This window comes from Zonotrichia leucophrys, chromosome 1A, assembly GCF_028769735.1.
Source record: "Zonotrichia leucophrys gambelii isolate GWCS_2022_RI chromosome 1A, RI_Zleu_2.0, whole genome shotgun sequence".
NCBI classification, from domain to species: Eukaryota; Metazoa; Chordata; class Aves; order Passeriformes; family Passerellidae; genus Zonotrichia; species Zonotrichia leucophrys.
In genome coordinates, this window is record NC_088170.1 from 52,410,481 (window position 1) to 52,431,239 (window position 20,759).

Below are 20,759 nucleotides of genomic sequence, written 5' to 3' on the forward strand. Positions count from 1 at the left end.
AAAAATTAAACACAGAGCTTGCATTTGGAAATTTTGTCAGTTGTACCCAACAGTTGTGCATGTGCATAAGTTTCAGCTGTGTGTGATCCTATTTTGACATGTTTGCTGCCTGCTTGTGTTAACAGGCACATACTGATTCCTTAAACACGCTTGTGGCTCTACACCAACTCTACCAGTACACTAACAAATACTATGATGAGGTAAGTTATGCCTTTTGTTTTCATGCTTTAATGTCAATGGTAAAAGGTTATGAAAGCTAACATTAGTCTAAAAGAGTGACTTCTGGATTTCACTGAATGATCAGGTAAAAGCAGTGCTGAACAAAAACCTTGCAGTTTTATACACTGCTTGGCAATTACACTGGTCAAGATAATGTCCTTATAAATGAACAATTTCATTATGGCTATCTGGTTTTGGTAGGGATAGTTTAATGGATAGTTTAACAAGATCTGAAAGATAAATAGATTTAAAAATCACTTCTCTTCAGTTCTACCATCCTAATAAATATATAACAATGTCACCAAGCAAAAAGTCATCAGAGCTATATCAGGTTTCAAGACAGTGTGCCTTTTTATTAGGAAAAATTTATTAAACTTGTTTTGCTTGTAGGAATTGGAGCCATGTCATTTTTATTACTTAAAATGCTCTTTAAACTTCCCTGCGTGTTACCATCCCTGTTTTGCCATGCCAAGTGAAGTGCCTTCCTGCAGTAAACCAAAGCAGAGTAACTGTTGAATGTAGCCTGATTCAAAAGCAGGCTCACAGCTTCAGTTTAAAAAGTTTCTTTGGTTTTTCACACCCTGTGGAAAGGGGGACAAAGAATATCCCAGAGTAGCTGAGCTGTGGCTATGGCTCTCCAAACTTAATCTGAAGACAAAAAGAGAGAAGGAAACTTTTATTCAAAGGTTTCCATGGAAATGAATGCCTCCAGAAAACCCTCAGAATTGAAGCAAGTAAGAACAGATGCTGAATCAAAAAGGAGCACAGTACATGTGAGCTCTATTCGCTCAGTCTTGCACCTCAGCACAGTTTGTGTTTTCACTTACATTCAGCACTGAAGACAGTGAGTCGCATCCTTCACTGCAGCGGCTTTATACAGGAGTAGCCAGCCTCTCACAGCTTTGAAACAGATGCAAGCAGGGAAAATCAAATCACCCTGAGAAGTCTTGCAATGATGGTCAGTGGGAGAAGCAGACAGAGGAATGTAGGCCAGCCCCATGGCATTCCCTCACCACCAGTGCTAAGCTGGCTTTCAGCACCTTCCCAAATACGTCCGTAGTTTGACCTCTTACAAAAACACTCGGGGACCCTGAATGACAGCTGAACTGTAAATCCCTGATTCATCCACACCTCAGGCAGAGCCACCAGCCTGTGGCACTTCATCAGTGGCAGGCCAGCACACCCCAGTACATAGTTGCAGCTCTTCCCTTCCATGTACATCACTGTGTAACAATGAGGTTCATCTGATGAAAAGGCTGCTAATTCAGAATTGTGGAGATAATCTGTCAAGAACTATTCAGTAAAATTAATCAAGCTTATTTATTTTCCATGAAAATGTTTTAATTTGCATAAATTGGAACATTTTGCAGCTGCCCTTGTCTTTATTACTGACACAGTGGTTCCCAGCATGTGCTCTACCTTCTGCATCTCTGCAGGGCTTGACAATGACTAAGTGGGTACATTCTAATTGTCCACATTTATAGGAAGGATATATTCACCAGTAGAGATAATCATGAATTATTTAGTCTAAATTTGAGGAGTTACAGCTAGATATAATTGTTTAAATTAAGGAAACAATATCAAATTAAATCAGGCCCAGTTTAAATACTGCAATAAGTGTTTATTAAGTCTGTCTTGTAAAAATATTTTCACACTTTAAAAACAAATTCATTAAAATAATTGTTTCTAAACAAATTTGCTCCAGTGTTGGAAATGCAAACACTATACCAGCCCTTCAAAGTGAAATTATTGGCTAGATTGATTCTGACTGCATTAATCTCCATTGTCAGTGGTGTTCAAGAAGTAATAAGAACCACGGGTAGTGACAGGCAAACTCCATTTTTCCATCTTTGTACTTGCAAGTCTATATAGTATTTAAACAGTGCTAAAGGTTTCTGCTTGATTACACTGTCAGACTTATATTAATAAAGCCAGTTCTAGAAAAGAAATGGTTTTGTCACATAACACATTTTTCTAATGGAGAAATCTAATAGCTGGTGGGAAAGTTTTCCTAAAGGATGGTGGAAATGAAAACCTTTCAAAACCTTTTGAATTTGATCTGGGAAGCCCTAAAAACTCTATTTGAAGAAAAGCCTTCTCATAACAGCTGACCTTTACTGGCTCTTGTTTTCAAATCCCTTGTGTCTTAAGAGTCATATCCTCTTATAGATATTCTGTACAGCAGAGGCTGTGGGATGCTGGGGGCTCCTCAGAGGAGCTATTTGCTTTCCTGAACTATTCTGTGCTGGGCCAGAGTCTTGGCACTTCTTGGTGATAGCCAAAAGGGAGCTGCTGGCTTTATTCCTCATCTTGCCTACAGGCACAGGAGACCTTGCGTGGTCCTGCCACATGCCTGTGCATGGACCACCCAGGAGCTTCTCATAACTGCAGCTCATGGGGATGGGATATAATTACTGATGGTGAATGACCCTCAAGCTGTGTAGGGTGCACTGTATGTAAAAGCACTGTTTCTTAAATAGCTCTGAGGAAATTCCTCCCCTGCCTGCTCCATCTTGGAATGTAATATTTTACAAGATAAAGTGCTCTCTATTAATTTGCTTGTATCCCAACATAATGCGAAACATTACAGCAACTTAGATAAAGTAACAATCATTTTTACTGCCTTTGTGAAAAAATAGAACATGGGGCCTAATAGATGGACTTTGGTACAGAGTGAATGCAAAAGACTCTTTACAACCAAAGTAGTATCAAACACTTGGTCTCAGAACTATGTCATACATTTTAAGCTACATTATTCTAAACTTTCTGTGTTTATATCTTCCAGATTATAAATGCACTTGAAGAGGATCCAGCTGCACAAAAAATGCAGCTTGCCTTCCGTTTACAGCAAATAGCAGCTGCGCTAGAGAATAAAGTGACTGACCTTTGACTCAAAAGCCGCAATAAAGAAATCTGATCTGAAGATGTTGAAATTCATTCTTCCTGTTAAGGAAATAGTGTTCTATTTTTTAATGTATAATTACAACTTTAAATGAAAGATTTCATGGTTTTTTGATAGGAGAGATGTAATGTAAAGAATTTTTACTGTAAATTATGCTTCTAATTAAAAGCTGTGTTGTGTGTAAATGAATCTTCTGTGGGAAAGAGAGTCCTTTGGTTGGGGGCAGGGTGGGGGGTGGAAGAAGAAAAACCTATCCTTCATTTGATTTAGTAGAATCTGAGACATCAGCATTTAGAATTCATTATGCAAGTAAATTCAATACCATAGCATCCTTTCTACCTTAAGCAATATTTGTACTAGGAAAACAATAACATACTCAGAGACACATGCAATATCCCCTTTTATTTTGATAACTGGAAATTGACTTCCATAGAGCTCTAAAACTTGGTCTGTGCTCATAATGAACATAGCGAACAAAGTGTCCAACTTCTCTGCAAGATCTAAAAATGGGATTTGCTACCACTCATGGTTCTAATTTAATTATTTATCTTAAGGGTGATGCACCCACCACAGTTGGATGTGAGAGAAATAAGTGTAATCTCAATGTAGAAGAGTTCTACTGATGAAGTCTTGTTTGGTTCAGAAATCACTGCAAAGAAGGAATCAGTCCTTAAAACTTTAAAACTCTTTGTTATTATTGTGAGTTTTATGATATATGCTAATGTGCCTTACTTGTACTAATTCTGTGAATCTGATGAATGGTTTTGTAAAAAGAAGCAGATCAGAAAAATAAGTATTTATGTGCTATTGAATGACTTTTGTGTGAAAAACATGACCAGCAGAATGCTTGTAATTAGCTGCTTGCCGAGAGTGTGCTGTTTAACATGATTCGATTATGTATAATACCCTATTTTAGAATGGTTCTGATGATTTTTTATTTGAATCTTGGAACTGTCCTAGAAATACCATCACTTGTTTTTATTGTATCTGTGATGTAAAATACTACTATGATATTGGAAAAAATCATATACTCATCTATTGAAAACCACTCAGTCAGTTTTGAGCCTTGGAATGCTGCATTTGATTGAATACACACTATAATCCATAGCAAAGAAAATTGAAATAACTTGTCAGAAGTGTGTGTTTACAATATAGGTAAGCGCCGTACAAATCAAAAAGTTAGGTACGTCTTCTTAAATTGCTGTATTGCACATCAGAGAACTTTACTTCTCTTTGTCTTGCAAGTTTTTGGCAGTAAAGTAGCATTTTAATGAAGTGCTGCCATCTGTACTCCTTCGTTCATTGTCCTGCCGAGCACCCGGACTCTGCTGACTCTCAGCAAGCTAATGCAGTGTCTGCCGCCCGCTCTCCCTGCCTGGTAGGTTGTCACACACTGACTTTTACTGTCTGTTGATATTATTTTATTATCTCCCATTTTGAAAATTTCCTAGTATTTGTCAGTGGGCCTTTCCTTCAGTTTCTGAAAATCAAAAGCCTCACCAGAACTGGTTTCCTGCCCAGTAGGCTGTGAGCAGTTTTTTTGTTTGCTTTGTACTCGACTTCTCGCATTTGTCTATAATCATTCCTGAACCTGCCTGGGCTGTAACTTATTTTATACTGTTTAGGACTGAGCTATATGACTCCTACAGCAAGGTGCTTTGCCAGTTATTCTTTCATCAACAAAGGCATCCTAATTTCATGGCTAATCTGTTTCTTTTTCATTATTTGTAAATCCTGTTAATTGTAAATCAAATACAATGTTGTTTTTTCCACCAAGTGTCAGTGGATCTTTACTGAAACTGGGGGGATGGGTGTTGAAAGGATTTGTAATGCTCCCTCCGGGAGTGATGGAGCAGCAGCGTCCATCAGTCTGTGGTTGGGAAAGGAGGAGTGCCACATATCCTGCAGATGGAATGCCTGACATCATGCCCTTTTTATTGGCATTTGCTCTGAAAAATGACAGTACTCTGGAGAAGCAAGGATGTAGTGCAACATACCAGAGTGAGGTCTTCTTGCCTGATGTATCTTGGGACCTGAAAGCCAATTAAAATACAGTCTCAGCAGCATCTCTCCAGAGAGACCAGAAAGGCCTGCTTGAGCAAGCAGGGCTTTCAGAGGGAACATTAAATGTCCCCCATCAGCAGTGACTTGACACAGAGCAGTTGCAGGCTGCAGCTGTGGGACACAGCAGGGCTCTGGCTGGATCCTACCTGTGAGGCAACTGGCGTGTGTGTCTGCTGGCATGTGCCAGTTCATCTTGGATCCATTCGTCATTCTTGGTGCCCCTTTCTCACATCCTGGGAAATTTGTAGGCTATCAGTGCTGCTGTGCTGCCTGCCAGGGAACACAGAGGCAGATTACTGTGAGCAGCTGCAGCTACAAAGAAACTTAATGCCAGCTCTTCAATTTCTTCAAGTCCCCTGTCCCGAAAGCACAAAGTTGGAATTTGAATTGAAGAACTGAGCTCGTTTATTTTATCATTTCCCCTTTTGGCTAAGTTCCTCCAGTGCTTGTTTTTCCACTCTGGTGCTCTGTTTTGTCCAGGCCTAGTTCAGTTTTGATTACATTTTAGCAATCTGATTCTTAAAACCTTCCTGCTCCTCATTTGGTTTCTGCTGCTCCTGACACCTGGTTCATCTACAAGATAAAAGAAAAAAGCTCACTGGGGGTCTCCCTCCTTTTCACCCCTTCTGCAGCTCCTCTAAGTGGCACTTCTTAAAGTGAAGAACCTTCTGGCTGCCAAACAGAAATCACTTTACTCCACAGCAACAGCTGTGAGTGAAGTTCCTTTGCTTGGACATCTCCCAGACCAAGCCTGGAGGCTGGTACAGGCACCACCAGCAGGTCTGAATCCCATTGCTGACAGCGGTCTCTCCAAGGATTTGCTTGCCTCCTTACAGCAAACATTCAAATAGAGATCTTTTATGATAGGACAAGGTCCCTGCTCCTGCTTGTTTGATATGTAGTAACTCACCCAGCTGAACAGGAATGGGGTATTTTTTTGTCTCTGGCCAAGAATTCACTCTCTATTCCTTAGTGCCAGGTTTCCCTCTGACACCTTACTTGATCTTTTTGCTGCTCTCTGTATGCTACAGATTTATAAGCAAGTGGTTATGGGTCAAGAGGGCCTTGGCTAGTTCACAAATGTGAGGCATTCATAATGTCTCCTGAAGATGACTTCTCTGATCAGTCTGTTACACCCTGCTTGATCCTTCCCCTTCTGCACCCTCCTGTGTTGGACACATTTCTCAGCCTGCTGAGTTTGAGCTGTATTTACATGCACTCTCTGAAGCTGGCCTTTCTGGTAACCTTTTGAAAATAAACAGAGCCATCACTATAAACAAAACCTTACAGGGAATTCAGAAATCCAAACTGGAATTCACAAATTCACAAACTGTCGTAACACAGGAGGATTTTTAGCAAGCTGCATAAAGACTTAAAATGGCTCTGAGGTTGAAATTCAGCTGTCCTGGACTTAGCAGCACTGATGAGTTTTTGTGGCCAGTACTTTACCATTCCAGGTTCTCCAGCTTTATTAGTAACACAACCATTTTCAGCCCTTGATGATATGTACCTGCATGGCCTAAAAAAAAACCAATCTCAAAATCTGATAGGGAAATCCCTCTTTGATATGCTTCCTAGGATTCCAAAACCTCTATTTATCCTGATAATTGTTCCAGTCAGAGTTCCCATATGCACATCAGCATAAGGTGTATCAGTTCCCTGGGGAGTTCCTTTCTAAAAAATTTGATCTTGAGCAAAGATTGCTTAAGACTTTTCCCAAGTCTGTTGTCTTCTCTTAGAAAAAAACTTATGGGGAAATTGTTTGGGGGTTTTTTTGTCTTTTTTATCTCTGTCTAGAGATACCATTCAGAGCATTGAGACAGTTAGCTTCAGAGGTTTAAAGGAGGATGTCTACCTGCCATTTTTCTACCAACCATTGACTTGAGTCCTGTGTTATTCTGCCTTACACTCCGAGGAGCTGAAATTTGGCACTTCCAGTCACCAGAGTTGATGCAATGGAAATGTAAGCACTGTTGCCCTTGTGACTTGCTTTCATCCCTCATTCCACTCAATGCAGTCAAACTCTGTGCCTGAAGCATTCCAGGTTCTCCATCACACAAAGCTCCTCTCTTAGTTGTCTGTTTTGCCAGATCTGCCTGGAGCACAGGATTCCTTGGAGAATGAATGATAGCAGCACACAAGCTATAATGATCAGTGATTTTTTTTTTTTTTCTCAGACTCTACATACCTGATCTGTGGTTTTTTATTTTGAAAAACCCTCCTTCAGTTGATGAATGATGAGTTTGAAAGCTGGAATTGTAAACTAGAGTTGGTCTTTTAGCCTCCCTCTTTTGTTAGCCTTTGTCTTGATGGGGCCCAAAAGTGATGGTGGAATTCTTGGTGTTTGACAGTTCCTGCAGAACAGAAGGAAAAGAGACTTTCCAGACCCACAGATACAAGGAAGTTTTCAAAGGTTTTGTTTTCTTTAAATGGTGTCCCCTTTTGCCTCAGTATCAAGGAACATTTCTCCATCCATTAGAGAATAAAGTGGTTTCCCCTGTGCAGGCTTGTAATAACCATCTATGCTGTGAAAGATCACTGCTGCTGTACCAGACAGTCGGGGCTGACTTCTGTCTTGCTGGTGCACACTGCTTGCTGCTGCATGCCATTACCAAAGAGGACAAATCCTACTGTCATTCATAGCCAGGCTATCAAAAGCTATTTCATTTGCCCATGTATTCCTGTTTCTCTGCTGCTTCTCAGATAATTGCCATCTGAACCAGAAGAGAGTTTGAGTGCTTTCCTTCTTTTTTTAAGCTTTTAAAGAACCTATGTGTCTTAACAGATTGGATGCTTCAGAAAGAAACTATTTCTTCAGTGGGACAGAGGACAATAGATCTCATACAGATGTATATGGCTCATCTTAAAAGGAAATAAAAATCCCACCATGAACCCCACACTGAGTTTTTGAAATCCTTTATTCAGTGCTCTAATTCTGAACAATGTTTTTGGCTTATTTAATTGTCCTCAAAATTGAATGTTGAACAAAACTCACTTTTTTCTTTTAATCTACTGTAATAAGAAAGGAGTGAAATGAAAAAATGTATCCCTTTGATACCCTTAATCTTTTCTCTCCTGTGGCTATGCTCCTATTCAGTAAGAGATCATACTTGCTAGTTGCAGAGCCTGGATGCCAATCCATGGGATTTAAAACAAACCCAAATCCATGTTTCCTGCAGCTACATCTAGGTCCGTGGCAATGCTCACAATTGTAAAATTGCCTCCAGGATGTTATTTGAAATACTATTATCGTGGGTCTGGCTGCTTTCCTCATCTTCCTTCATATGATCCTTCTTCGTGTGAGTTTTCACCTTGTGTTTCACTGGCACTTTCTGAACCACAATGCTACATTCCCCTGAAAGCCCATGGAAGGAAACAATCACTGCCTGGATTAATTATGCACTTTTCATCCCCAAAGCGCCCCATGGGCATTCAGACCCTCCCAGGCTCAGCTCACTGGAAAATTATAGAAGTGGATTTTTTGTGCTAGAGCAGACAACCTTCCTGAAACATCAAACATCTCCATCTGTCTAAGGTAAAAGACACTTGTTAAAAATGTACCCTACACATACATTACTATTCACATCTGATGTGCATGCATTCACATCTGATGTATGAATGATGCTTCTTAGTTGGTCTGAACTCCACCTAAATTCTGCAGCTCTCTATCCTGGCCTGGTGGCTGCACTATGCTAGCCCTAAACGAGAAAGTGACTTAGATATTAACATCATTTTACCTTTAGACAAGGCTAGATTTCTACAGCTCGCTTGCTTGATGTGGGTGTTTAGCCTCATTGCTCCTTTTATTGGACTAAAGTTTATCTTGGGAGGCTGCTATATGGTTATGATATCCAAAAGTCCCATAATGAGGCCTTAATGTCCAGCAAAAGGAACAGAAAGACCGCCATAATTTTCAGCAGCAGCAGGTTCTTCTGCTCAGCTGTCAATGCATATTCCACCCTTTATTTTAACATGGCCTTATTTTGTTTCCTTGTGCTCTTGAAGCAGTGACAATCCTCTATTTGTATTCTGGTACAATATGCTGGAGATGAGATCATCCATCCAGGTTTTGTGCAATTTTGGAGCTACAGGTTTGGTATTTAATAGGGTCATGCCCTGGTGTGCTTACTCCTCTTAGAATAATATTCGGTAGAGAGCTGTGTCAAGTTCTGGGTTTGCTGGCTGTGTGTGAAGATTCATATGCTGATTGCTTTGACCTGCCTAGCTATAGTAAGAGCCTGTAACTGCCCAAGGACTATTAGAGCTTTTGATTTAAGTTAAGGTTGTGATTTTATCTTTCTTTTCAGTGAAAGGAAGATTGGAAATGTTTTGTTTGGCATTTAACTGGAAAAAGTTAATAGTTTAGCTGCATCTCTTTAAGAAAGTAGGGAGAAAGGGGAGGTGACGTCTTTTCCCTGTAAGGTGGTTTTGGACTATTCTTTTCTAAAGTTAACAAAGACAGTGATGACAAAGAACACTTGAGCACTGCTGTCACTGACAGACATAAGTTTCTTTGTGGTTAATCATTCATGTCAACTAGCAGGGCAAGTTTTTTAATACAGAACTTTAATTTCAATCTGTGCTGTCCATCATTGTCTCTCTTTAGCAGATTTTTGAGATGACAGCACACACAATGTATCTAAGATTAGATTCTGGCTTTAAATATTTAGAGTCTGAATCACATCTATTTGTACTTCATTCCAAGGTTGAAGTAATGTGGCAGGACACACATTCTGCAGTAGTTAAAACAAATCAAAGGAGTGCTGAATTATTCATTTTAGACTTTTACCAGTTCCTCTTTGTGGGCCTGCACCCATGTGCTGCTTGGGGTAAGCTGGGGATTGCCAGCTGGGCTGGAGGCTCTGCCCTGCACACAGGGCCCTCATGCTGCTCTGCCAGCCAAGGCTATTTCCCCACCTGCTGGGGAAATAAGGACTAATGGCTCCTGTGGTTTTCTAGGAACTGAGTGAGTCTAACTAATTACAGGCTGGGCTTCAGTTAGCTCCTGTTCAAGTCAAATTGCTCTGGGACAGGTGATTTAAGAGTCTCATCAGAAGATTTGCTCCACTAGTGATGACCCAATTGGCTTGTCTGCAGCCAAAACACTTCTGTTGACCATCTGCTGGGAAAGGATGCTAATTTTAGCCTCCTGCCAGCAAGTGGCAAACCCAAAGACAAGTTCACTGTGAAGCCTGAGTCCTAAGGCCTAAGGTGGATCAGATCTCTGAGCCTTGCCAAGCTTTGAGTTGATTTGACAGGCACTTAGCCCTTAAGACCAGAAGCTGCTCTGAACACTGGCTGCTGCAAGAGTAACCTGTAGGACACCCTCCTCAGCTGGGATCACTGTGAATGCACCATTTTCTGCCTTGCTGCCATGCAAGGAAGCCATAAGGCAGACTGACTCTCAGGTGGGACAGTCATTAGATGCCTCCAAGATCTCCATCTCTTTTTTTGATTACCAAGGATCCGAGGTGGATAGGAACTGCACCACAACCTGGTGCAGGCAGCATTGTTCCACTGAGCTTGCTGCAGCACTGACACTGTGAAACTGCATCTGTATGGCTGGTCATGCACATGGCACAACAGGGAGACCTTGGTCAAGCGTGGTCCTGCTCTCTATGTCCAGTGCTGTGCAGCACAGCTGGCACCAAGAGCCACTGCCATGCTCAGACAGCCCTCACAGTGCTCTCAGCTCCCAGGTATGGGTCGAGAGACATGAGGGGCTCACAGGGCCAGTTGTTAGGAGCACCCAGATGAAACAGCTTGTTGAAATATAATTTTCTGCAAAACAATGCAGAACAATGCTAAGAGGAATAAAGAAACCTCAAAGGTCAGAATCAGCTCTGAACTCCAGAGGTATAAACAGAACCTAATCTAAAAATCCTTTTTTGAAACAACTCAGTTCACATCCACTCTTTGCAGTTACCAACAGCTCTGAGAAACACAAATTTGTATGCCAATAGCCATATTAGAAAGTCTGTGGTGCACAAGTAGATCATCTGTGAAGTACCTGCATTTCTAAAGCTCTTACCATTGTGGTGCTCCTGCAGAAATGAATAGGAACATGTTTAAATTTCAAGGAAATATGTTTCCTGCCCCCTTTCTCTTTTTTTGCTAAAGCAATGAGACTGTTTCAGCTTCACTGATGAATGGCTGCACCACAGAGGTGTATCATATTCAGAGTCACACTATGGTCCACAAGAGCTGAATGTCATAGTAGATTTTTCCAAACTTCCCAGTGACTCTCGTCTGTTTACAAGTTTCTCCAGAGAGGCTGATGTAGACACTGTTATTCCAGCAATGTATAGCTGGGCTTTGTTATGGGCTATCTGCATGAGAAAAAAAAAAAAAAAAACAACAACAAAAAAACCAAACCCAGACATCTGCATTCCTTGATAACAAACCCAGATAGTTTAATTTTTTGTGCTACTTCACCAAGACTGTTTTTGCTGGGGAATTTTTGGTTTGGTTTGTTTTTACTACAGGAAATTCCTTTACTAAGAACATTCTAGCCTTGCAATCCAGAGTATTTTATTTCTCCAAATGGAGTTGAATTCTGTTCTCATTAGAACTATTGGGTATTTTGCTTGGATCTAAGATTCAAGAATGTGACACAAACACGGCTATCATATCACCCAACACAACTATCAGCCATATCACCCATGCCTGTAACGAGAAAACAAATACACCCATATTACTAAGCTATAAAGAAGCTGATGAATGGATGGGATCAGGTCCATCTGCATTCCCTTTTCAATGTGGTCTGATGTGTTAACATAGCAGGAGCTTTGATCTGGTTATTACTATGCTGCAGATGTTGCCACTGGTTGCCCTGGATCTAATGAAGCATATCAGGGGTCCCTAGTCATTTAAATGGACTCTGAATCTCTCCTGCTATATCTAGGAGATTTACTCTAAAATCAATTATATTTGCTCTAAAATCAATACAGCTAGTGCTTTAACATGATCAGCACAAGAGAGGAAACTGGAGGTTGATGCAGGTGGCTGAGGTAGGGAGAGAAGGGAACCAAGCAGACCATTTATCAGGTGGATACCATGGCCTGAGTGCCTGCTCTGCACACAGAACATTGGCAGACCATTTATCAGGTGGATACCATGGCCTGAGTCCCTGCTCTGCACACAGAACGTCGGCAGTCCCTGAGCTGGCCGTCAGACATCAGGATTGTCATATGGAATTTCTGCTGCCTTCATCCAAAAACCTTGAAATGTTTCACAAACGCTAATGAAGTTCTGTGAAGTTGTATCCTGTTCCTGTTGATGAAACAGGATTTGTTTTGAAAAACCAAAAAAAAAAAAAATTAAGGCAAAACCAACTTGCCTTAAGTTAGAGCACAAGTCAATTGCATAGCTGAGAATAAAACTTGAAATTCCAGATCCTGGGATCCTAAATCTAACCTGGTGGCAGTGCTACATACAGAAAAACTAAAATTTATCCAGCTAAATTGCTATCTCCATGCTACAATTTTCCATGACTTTGTAGAGAAAAAAAAATTCAGACACAAAGTGAAGATAAGAAAAACCAGCCTGGCAAGGGTGATATGTGTTCAAAATCTATCATTCAAAGGAAAACTCCTCTCTGTGCTTAAATATATACAGACTTTGTTGAAAATACATTTGCCCAAGTTGCAGTTTGCAAACTATGGATATTTAGCATCTATGAAAAGGAGGATATGTGAGGCCTGGTTTTTAGGGTTTCTCAGCATGCAGGCTGACCCATCCTGTAAATGTGGGTACAATGTAACTCTGCCAGCCTGTAACAAGTTAAAGAGTGCAACTTTGCCACCATCTACACTTGCCCAAAGTGGTGTGGACACACACCAGTAAGTGAAGTGTGTATTCCCAGAGGACAGCCAGCTGGACATGCCCACTGTGGCACAGAGCTTGCTGCAGCTCCTCTCCAGCCACGTCCACTGCCCCACTGCAGCCCCAAGGCTGTGCTCCTCACCAAGCTGCTCTTTAACCTGGGCACCCCTGCCTGAACTGCAGACACCTCTCATTCCACCTCACTAGGCACCCAATGATGCATAAACAGATCCCTGATCCTCACAAACAGGGGTCCTGTGCATGCCCCAGCTATGAGCAAAGGCCTGCAGGAGACTCGGTGAGCAAAGAACTGCACTGTGCCCCTCTCCCACACATTTACAGGGCTCAGGCTCTCTGGGCTGCTGTCAGCTCTTGCATAGCCCTGACAAAACTCATCAGCACACCAGAGTCCAGGCTGAGCACTGCCATGCTCCAGGACATGGCAGCAGGGAAAGCTGTGCCCCCTCTCCCGGGACAGGCCCTGTCTCACAAACAGAGACACCCAGGCGGCAAGGCAAGCCTCAGCCCAGCTCACAGCACCAAGCTGGTGTTTGAGGCCATCAAACTGCTTTTCTCACGCTGCGTTAAATATTGCCATGGTGCAAAGCTGACTGTGATTGGATAAATGTTTCCATGCAGACATGTTGACAGGAATGGAGCTGACTGGTCCTTCTGGATTTGGTTTGGGGGACTTTTTTGGAGGAGAAGGAATTTGGTTGAGCTGAAGGAAACAGAAGATATTATAAAAATACAACATAAGTGATACAAAGAATTATATGGTATTTTAAATTCTTTTTCAAATTATGTAAAATGTCATTTAACAGGAGCAAGGAAATTTGATTTTACACATACATAAATGTACGTGTAACTATATATGTGAGGAGGGAGTGTTGTATAACTACATTTAACTATACTGCATGCCTTTAATAAAACTTTCCTGTGGAAAACTCTTAGGGATTTTTAATCCAGGCAGCTAACCATAAAGTTTTCTCCTTAACAGTAAATTATGACAATTGCCCAAGGCTTTAACATCCCTGCGTTTTGCTCTCTGCTTTGAATTAGATTGTGATGATCAATATTAATAGTCTCTGCTCAGATATGGTCACTGCAAAGCCAAGATGAAACTGTCTTTGCCTCTGAATTTTACTGCAAATGTGAACATTTATCAACACTTACTCAAGACATAAATGAGAAAGAGAACAGCTATATCATGAAAGAAAGAGCTTAGTTAAAATTTAACATCCCTGCCATGCATCTTGAATATTTTCCAGAAGCAAATGTAGATAGTGGTATTACAGGAAAGACAGCAAAATCTATGAATATTTGTGATCAACATAAACTTTGTCCACTCCTAACTGTTCTAGGGAATAACAAGGCATAAAATTTTCTTTGTGTGATCACAGCTTTTTCACACTAGCTCTCAGACATACTCACAGCAGCTTTTTGTCTCCAGCTGTCATTGTTTAGAATATAAAAATTGCCAAAGCATCTATTTAAAACAACAATATAACCCAAAGGAGCCCAAGTACCCACCCCCTCCAGCGCCATCAGCTGTGCTGTATCCGAATGCCTTTCCTTCAGCTGGGTGGTTTTGCTGCACACACAGCATGAAGAGACAGCTCCACCATGCCTGGGTTAGCCCAGGACATGTCACCCTGTGCACCAGGGCTTTGGCCTGACTGGCCTGACACACTTCTGGCCTGTCTTTGATGTCAACCTAAAGTTCACCTCTGCTGCTTGACAAGACTTATCTTGAAACCATTTGCTTAGGCTCTTTGATGGGACTCATAAATGCATCTGCAAGGCAAGGCAGAAAAGGTGTTTGCCCAAAAGAGTTAGCAAGGCCAGGGGGAAATCTTTCAATAAACCATTGGTTAAAAGCCGTAGTTCAGCTGTTTGAATATCAAGTGGTCTTGGAGAGAAGCGAGTCATTTTTCAAAGAGTACACTGAGCCTCTGGGAGTAGGAGGAAAAAGGAAATATGAATTTTTAAAGCAGATTTTGTATGACTCAGGTCAAACACATTCATCATTGAAATCAGTACATGGAGGTTGCTGCACTAACGACCCATCAGACCTGGGACATGTCATGTTCCTCATCTTCTCTCCTCAGGGAGAAATCCCTAGAAGAGTAATGCACAAAAGTGTGACCACAGCTCCTCACTGTCACCAGGTAAAAAGAAAGCTTAAAACCAGGAGACATGTCTCATGTTCACCACAGGTTTGTCTGAACTGTGTATTCCATCATTAGTGTCCCAGGAGGTAGAAACATAGTTATGGTGGCCAGTTTGACCAACTACTCCAGGAGCAAGGAATGAAAAAGAGAAAACTATGAAACAGAGGGTTTGGCAGTATTTGCTCTCTAGACCCTAAATCTTGAAATGTCCCCTATTTTTTCTAGGCACTCACTAAAACCATAAGGGCTCCCTTCTCAGTTCTAGAAACTGGAGCTTTAGGAAAACACAAATATCCTGAGTCTTAGGATGCAGTCTGATGTGACAAGCTTGATCTCCAGCTCAGAGGAGCAGAAGAGCTTCATTTGTTGCTCTCCTCTTTGCAATTTCATGTTCCCTTCTGAGCCAAGAGAAGAAAATCTTTTGCTATGTACTGCCACGCTACAGAATGCGTCTTTTCTAGAAACAAAGAAAGCTACAGGCATTCTTGCATCCGTTTCTTCTTCTCAATGTTTTAATGAGTAATTAAGCAACAATGATAGAAAAGAGATCGCAAGTTCTAACACTGTCTTGTACCCTAAAACCACCAGGTTCTGTTTCAGGAATTTTCTCCCAAAGTTAATCCCTTCATCATCTCCATTTGTAGATTTCCATGATTTCTAGTAAAACCTTGGACCATGTAACTGAATTTCTGGAGGTGAGCTGTTCTACCATTTTTTATTTTGACTTCTCCCTTACCTCAACAACAGCTTCTCTCCTTTAACATCCCTCATCTTTTCATCTGCACCCACCCAATCACACCACACAGCCCACCTACACTCACATGAAGCCTATTTACCTCCTGCAGCCTTGTTATTTTATACCTTTAGGACCTACTAGCCAATCATTTCATTAGCTCATGTAAAAATTCATATTGGAAAGGACTCCAGGAAGGCATTACCTGTCTCTGTGTAGAAGCTGTTAGACCTCACTTCAAGCACTGTGCTGGTCTATTTGTCCCAACCAGTACAAGAAAAATATCCATCAACCAGATCCCATTCAGTGCAGGGCCATGGTGCCAGCTGCGTGCTGGAGCACTTACCCTGAGAGGGGAGTCTGAGGGACAGGGGCTTGCCCAGCCTCCAGACAGTCCCCACTACCTAACAAGAAGTAATTTGAAGCATGAGCATGAAGAGCATGAAGCCAGGCTCTTCATGGTGTGGCATGAAGGAAAGGCAACAGGCATCAGGCATAGGCCACCACCCATTTCATGAACTCCCAGATGAGCCTGTGGCCAGAAGAACAATACCATTTTGTTTTGGAGGGCACTCCCTGGCCTGCACTGTTTATAAAATAAAAAGATCCTTTTTAAGACTACAGATCTATACACATTAATGTCAAAATATCTAACATGCTACATCAGTCACCCAAACCCCTCCCCCACGTCAGTAAGAGCATCAAACACTTAATTTTCTCTATTATTAGGTATATTGTTTACAGCAATACAGAAGATCACAGAGAGAGTTAAAAGAATATTTGCCATCTCTCATTAGCAATGTCAACACTGTCTCATGGGTAAAGGGCTCTTTGAGTAAAATGCTCCATGTGGAAGGTCTGAAAGTCTGGGGGTTTGTTCCCTAAAGTTTTCAGTGTCTGATTCCTATGGGATAGGAGGGGCAGAGGGCTGTATCCATACAACAGTTTCTCAGATTTAGAGGCAGGCTATGTTTTGCAAATCTTGTTTTCCTCTGTTTTGCAAATGGGCAGTTACTAGTCATTCACTCAATGTTGCTTATAATTTTCTGTTCTTTCAGAGTAATTTTCAAAACACTTTGATTTTCTTTTCAGCTGTGAAAGAATAATCCAAAACCAAACATGTTATTCTTTGAAATTAACTCACTAAAGCTGGTTTCCCTATAAATTTGACTGAAGTGGATGATTAAGAAGTCTTCTCTACAAATAATGCTTCATGCATTCAATGCAGCTGTAATGAGACTACAGTCTGATTATTTAAATGGATGAACATTTTTATTTACTGCAAAATCACTTCTGGCTTGCCCTATATTTAATTCTTAATGAGACTTTGAAATCACAGCAGTGGTTTCACACATTGTTAGGGAGGTCAACTCCAAAAGCTGGTTACTTCAGTCCTCAGAGTTGACTCTGGCCCTTCATGTTACCCTAGGGCACCAATTAAATTTAAAAGATGAGCTTTACCAAGAACCTGAATTTGTGAGTTAGTTTCCACATACTGCCTATTTTCATGCCCTGCACAGAGCAGATGCAAGGTTATTTGGCCCTAGTGGATTTCTGATGTCCTTTAAAGAGCTTCTAAATCTCTCTAGCAGAAATTTGAAGACATGTAATATATTCTGGATCTTCTTCAACAAACTGATATTGTGTTAAGTTAAACTGCAACTCTTTTTGACATGTTTCTCTGAGGTCTGGTAAAATAGTTCTTCAACTGCCTATTATTCTGAATTGTTACAAAGGACCTCTAGGATGAGCACCTGTGGGATCTAGGATCTGAAGGCAGGTTACTCATTTGAGTACAGCCAGATATCACTACAGAGGTGAATCATTAGGGGACATTATTAAGGGACATTAGTTTGAACCTGCACTATGCCCAAGCCATGCTGACCTCCTCAGCACTGCTGGGCTTGCTGTGGCCATAGACTGTGAAATGAAGTGTGGCCTACGTTCCATGTGCTACTGTACAAGGTGGATGTGCCCAGAAGCACTTTCACTGTTTGTCTCCAGACTCAGGCGCCTTCAAGGTTGGCAGGCAATTGTGGTTTGAATGCTTTGCATTAGAGAACACTCAAAGAGAAAGAAAATTACCTGGCAGTACAAGAGGATTGAGAATGAGATTTTTGCTGTATTTTCAGGTAATGACAGCAGTGAACCATAATGATGCCCATGAGGGAGCTGTGTGATGATCCTTATTGATTCCAAGAGCTGGTTCTTAGAGTGGTGGTCTCTGCTGTTCTTTTTTGGAGAGGGATGAGACCAAACTGGAGTGGAGAAGGAAAGCCCTTCCTAGCAGATCACACTAAGCCTTCCTGATTGATCAGAGGAGGAGCGTGAAGCCTTTAGACAGGCACCTTTTCCTTGACTGTCATGTTACACAACCAGAGCCCCATCAGAAAAATCCCACTCAGAAAGGAACTTTGTCACATTTCCATGGGGTTTTACTTTTTACTGTTTTGTACAGATGTTTACTTCTCCTACCAAATTCTCCAGCTTAGTGCATGTGAGACAGAAAATATGACCTGGATCTGAGAGAGCTGTATTCCACAGTAGTTAGCTGAAGGGGTAACTGGGGTCATTTAGAGGTCAGAAAGTCCTACATGACACAGGTCTGTTGTGAACAAAACCAGAACTTGATAGACTTCTAAGTGAAACTGATTTTTCACAGTAAGTGAACAGTGTGTTCACTGGAACAGGCTACCCAGAGAGGCTGTGGATGCCCCATCATGAGTATTCAAGGCTAGGCTGGATGGTGCCTGATCTAGGAAAAAATATCACTACCCACAGCAGGGGAGGTGGGACTGGACAATCTTCAAAGGTCCCTTGCAACCCAAACCATTATGAAAAAGTATTTCCACCTTCCAGGTAACATGTCAGAGAGCTCTCAATAAAAATAATCCATGTTCATTTCCTGAGTGTTAACTGGTCCAGAGTATAAATGTACTGAATGTATCTGTCTTTGTATGGAGGCAAGGGGGAGTGGAAAGGGGAGAAAAAGCTGAGCTGGGAGGCATCTTGCTTTTTTATTCTGTTGGGATCTGGCTTTCCTGAATACAAACTAGAGAGAGTGACATAAAAGCAAGAGATAACAAATGCTGCCTCTGTTTCTGGTGCAACTCTGCTGAAGAATGATAGATGCATAAAAAGCCTTATCAGACACAGATGTATACAATCATCAGGTTGTTTAAAGTTCCTCTTTTACTTGCCTTTTTGGCCAAAGAGTTAGAATAACATTGGAAAGGATTCAAGCTTAGTCATCTGAACGAGACTTCCATTAAAGATATAAACAACCAGATAAGAAAAGAGAAAAAAGAAGACAAGGAAGTTGAAAAAAGGGATATTCAGGAGCAAAACGGTGGATGTGACCTTGCTAGATTCTGGCTGCCTGAGCAGGTGACACCTCTGGGCTTCTTAGGGCATGGGTTGGGAATGTGGCAATCACCACAGTAAAGCTTGTTCCTTTCAGTCCATCTGCTTTCCTGTCATTGATATTTACAGCCCCACAAATGTGTATAGGCCCAGCCACCCATGCTTTCATTATTAGACCCAGCATGCAGCACATAAAATTTTGTTCATTAATTCCCAATTGCAGATTTGTTTTACTTATCAAACACGGCCTTTGGAGGATAAAAATGAGAATCTTGAGGTTTGCTAATCTGATCTTTTTTTCTTTAACACTTTACTTGTATGAACAGTTTTGGATAATGGCTTGACTCTGATTTTTTGATCTACTTTGGAGTCTTGAAATAAAAAACTCTCATCACTATGCCTTCACCTTCTATAAATCTTTCCTGCAGTTAGCATAAAGAACCAGAACACAGTTTGCTAAAGAAGTATTGCTCTATTTCTCTATTCTAAACTATCAGTGCCATTTGCAGTCATTCCTGTACCAATAGCATCCACTTACCTCCTTCTGTGAATTTATGTCTTCTCTTCCTTCTGAAATCAGTAAATATCACTTTTCATCATTCAACCTTAAAAAGATTTAAAGGACAGGAATTTAGGAAATTCTTGTCAGCATGGTTTTAGGGAAATAGCTCTTGTCAAACACATGAATTACTTGTAAAATTATGTTACAACTTTGATTGTGCCATAACTGCACTAATATCTTTGACTTATATAGATCTGTTAAATTAATACAACATTACAGTAATCTAAAAATTGATGCTATATAACCTAAATGCAATAAAGTAGAAAGCAAATTCTGGGAAATATTGTCGCCAATAGAGGAACATCAGTAAAAAAGTTTCACTACTCAGACTTGGTTTTCAAAAGGGATGAAAGAGGAAATTGCAGTTCCAGGGACAAAGACTGAAAATACAGCAAACGGTAATAAAGGACAGAGCAGACAAAACCCTCTGACTGCCTGGTAACCTGAGTAACCCACTCAAAATCTGGTATAGCCAAAGGATATTCTTCCCTTTTAGAAAGATGAAGGGAAGTCTAGACTTACTGTATAAGGGAAAGGATACAAGAAAAGACTGATGTTACGATAGACCAAAAGTGTAACAACAAAATCCAGCTAGGGGAAGTTTGAACAGGATTAATAAACTGATTAAGTGCTATAGGTACTGGTGAATGAAGATTGAAATACTCTGTGGGGTTTGGAGCCTATTTTAAAAAAGCATGTTGACAAACAGAAAAAGATAGAGCAATTAAATTATTTGAGAGCTGGAGTGGAAAAGATAAGAAGTCTTGTCTCTTTTAGCTGACCAAAATGATGACCGAAGAGTGGCAAGGTAAGCATTTCAAAGGAAGAAACTACTGAGTTTTTAATTCTAGCAGTCAAAAACCTATCAGGAATCAGTGGTGAAAGATAGAAAAGGAAGGGAAACAGAAGGGGGAAGAG

General features: G+C 41.0%; 1 protein-coding gene and 1 long non-coding RNA gene across 4 annotated transcripts in view; one reads left to right on the forward strand and one right to left on the reverse strand.

Annotated features, from left to right (window-relative positions):
- PLXNB2 (plexin B2) overlaps window positions 1–4,898 on the forward strand; it is a 250,639-nt gene extending 245,741 nt beyond the window's left edge. For all 3 annotated transcript variants that reach the window (XM_064702756.1, XM_064702755.1, XM_064702757.1), the window contains exons 38-39: window positions 126–200; window positions 3,005–4,898. In XM_064702756.1, the coding sequence (XP_064558826.1) occupies window positions 126–200; window positions 3,005–3,109 (180 nt within the window). In that variant the 3' untranslated portion in view covers window positions 3,110–4,898. The remainder of the gene's footprint in view (window positions 1–125; window positions 201–3,004) is intronic.
- Window positions 4,899–5,329: 431 nt separating this feature from the next.
- LOC135442681 (uncharacterized) lies at window positions 5,330–19,886 on the reverse strand. The gene is made up of 3 exons (XR_010438704.1): window positions 19,818–19,886; window positions 7,374–7,539; window positions 5,330–5,455 (listed from the first exon to the last, which is right to left on the reverse strand). It is a non-coding gene; the product is annotated as an uncharacterized LOC135442681 (long non-coding RNA).
- Window positions 19,887–20,759: the final 873 nt, after the last annotated feature.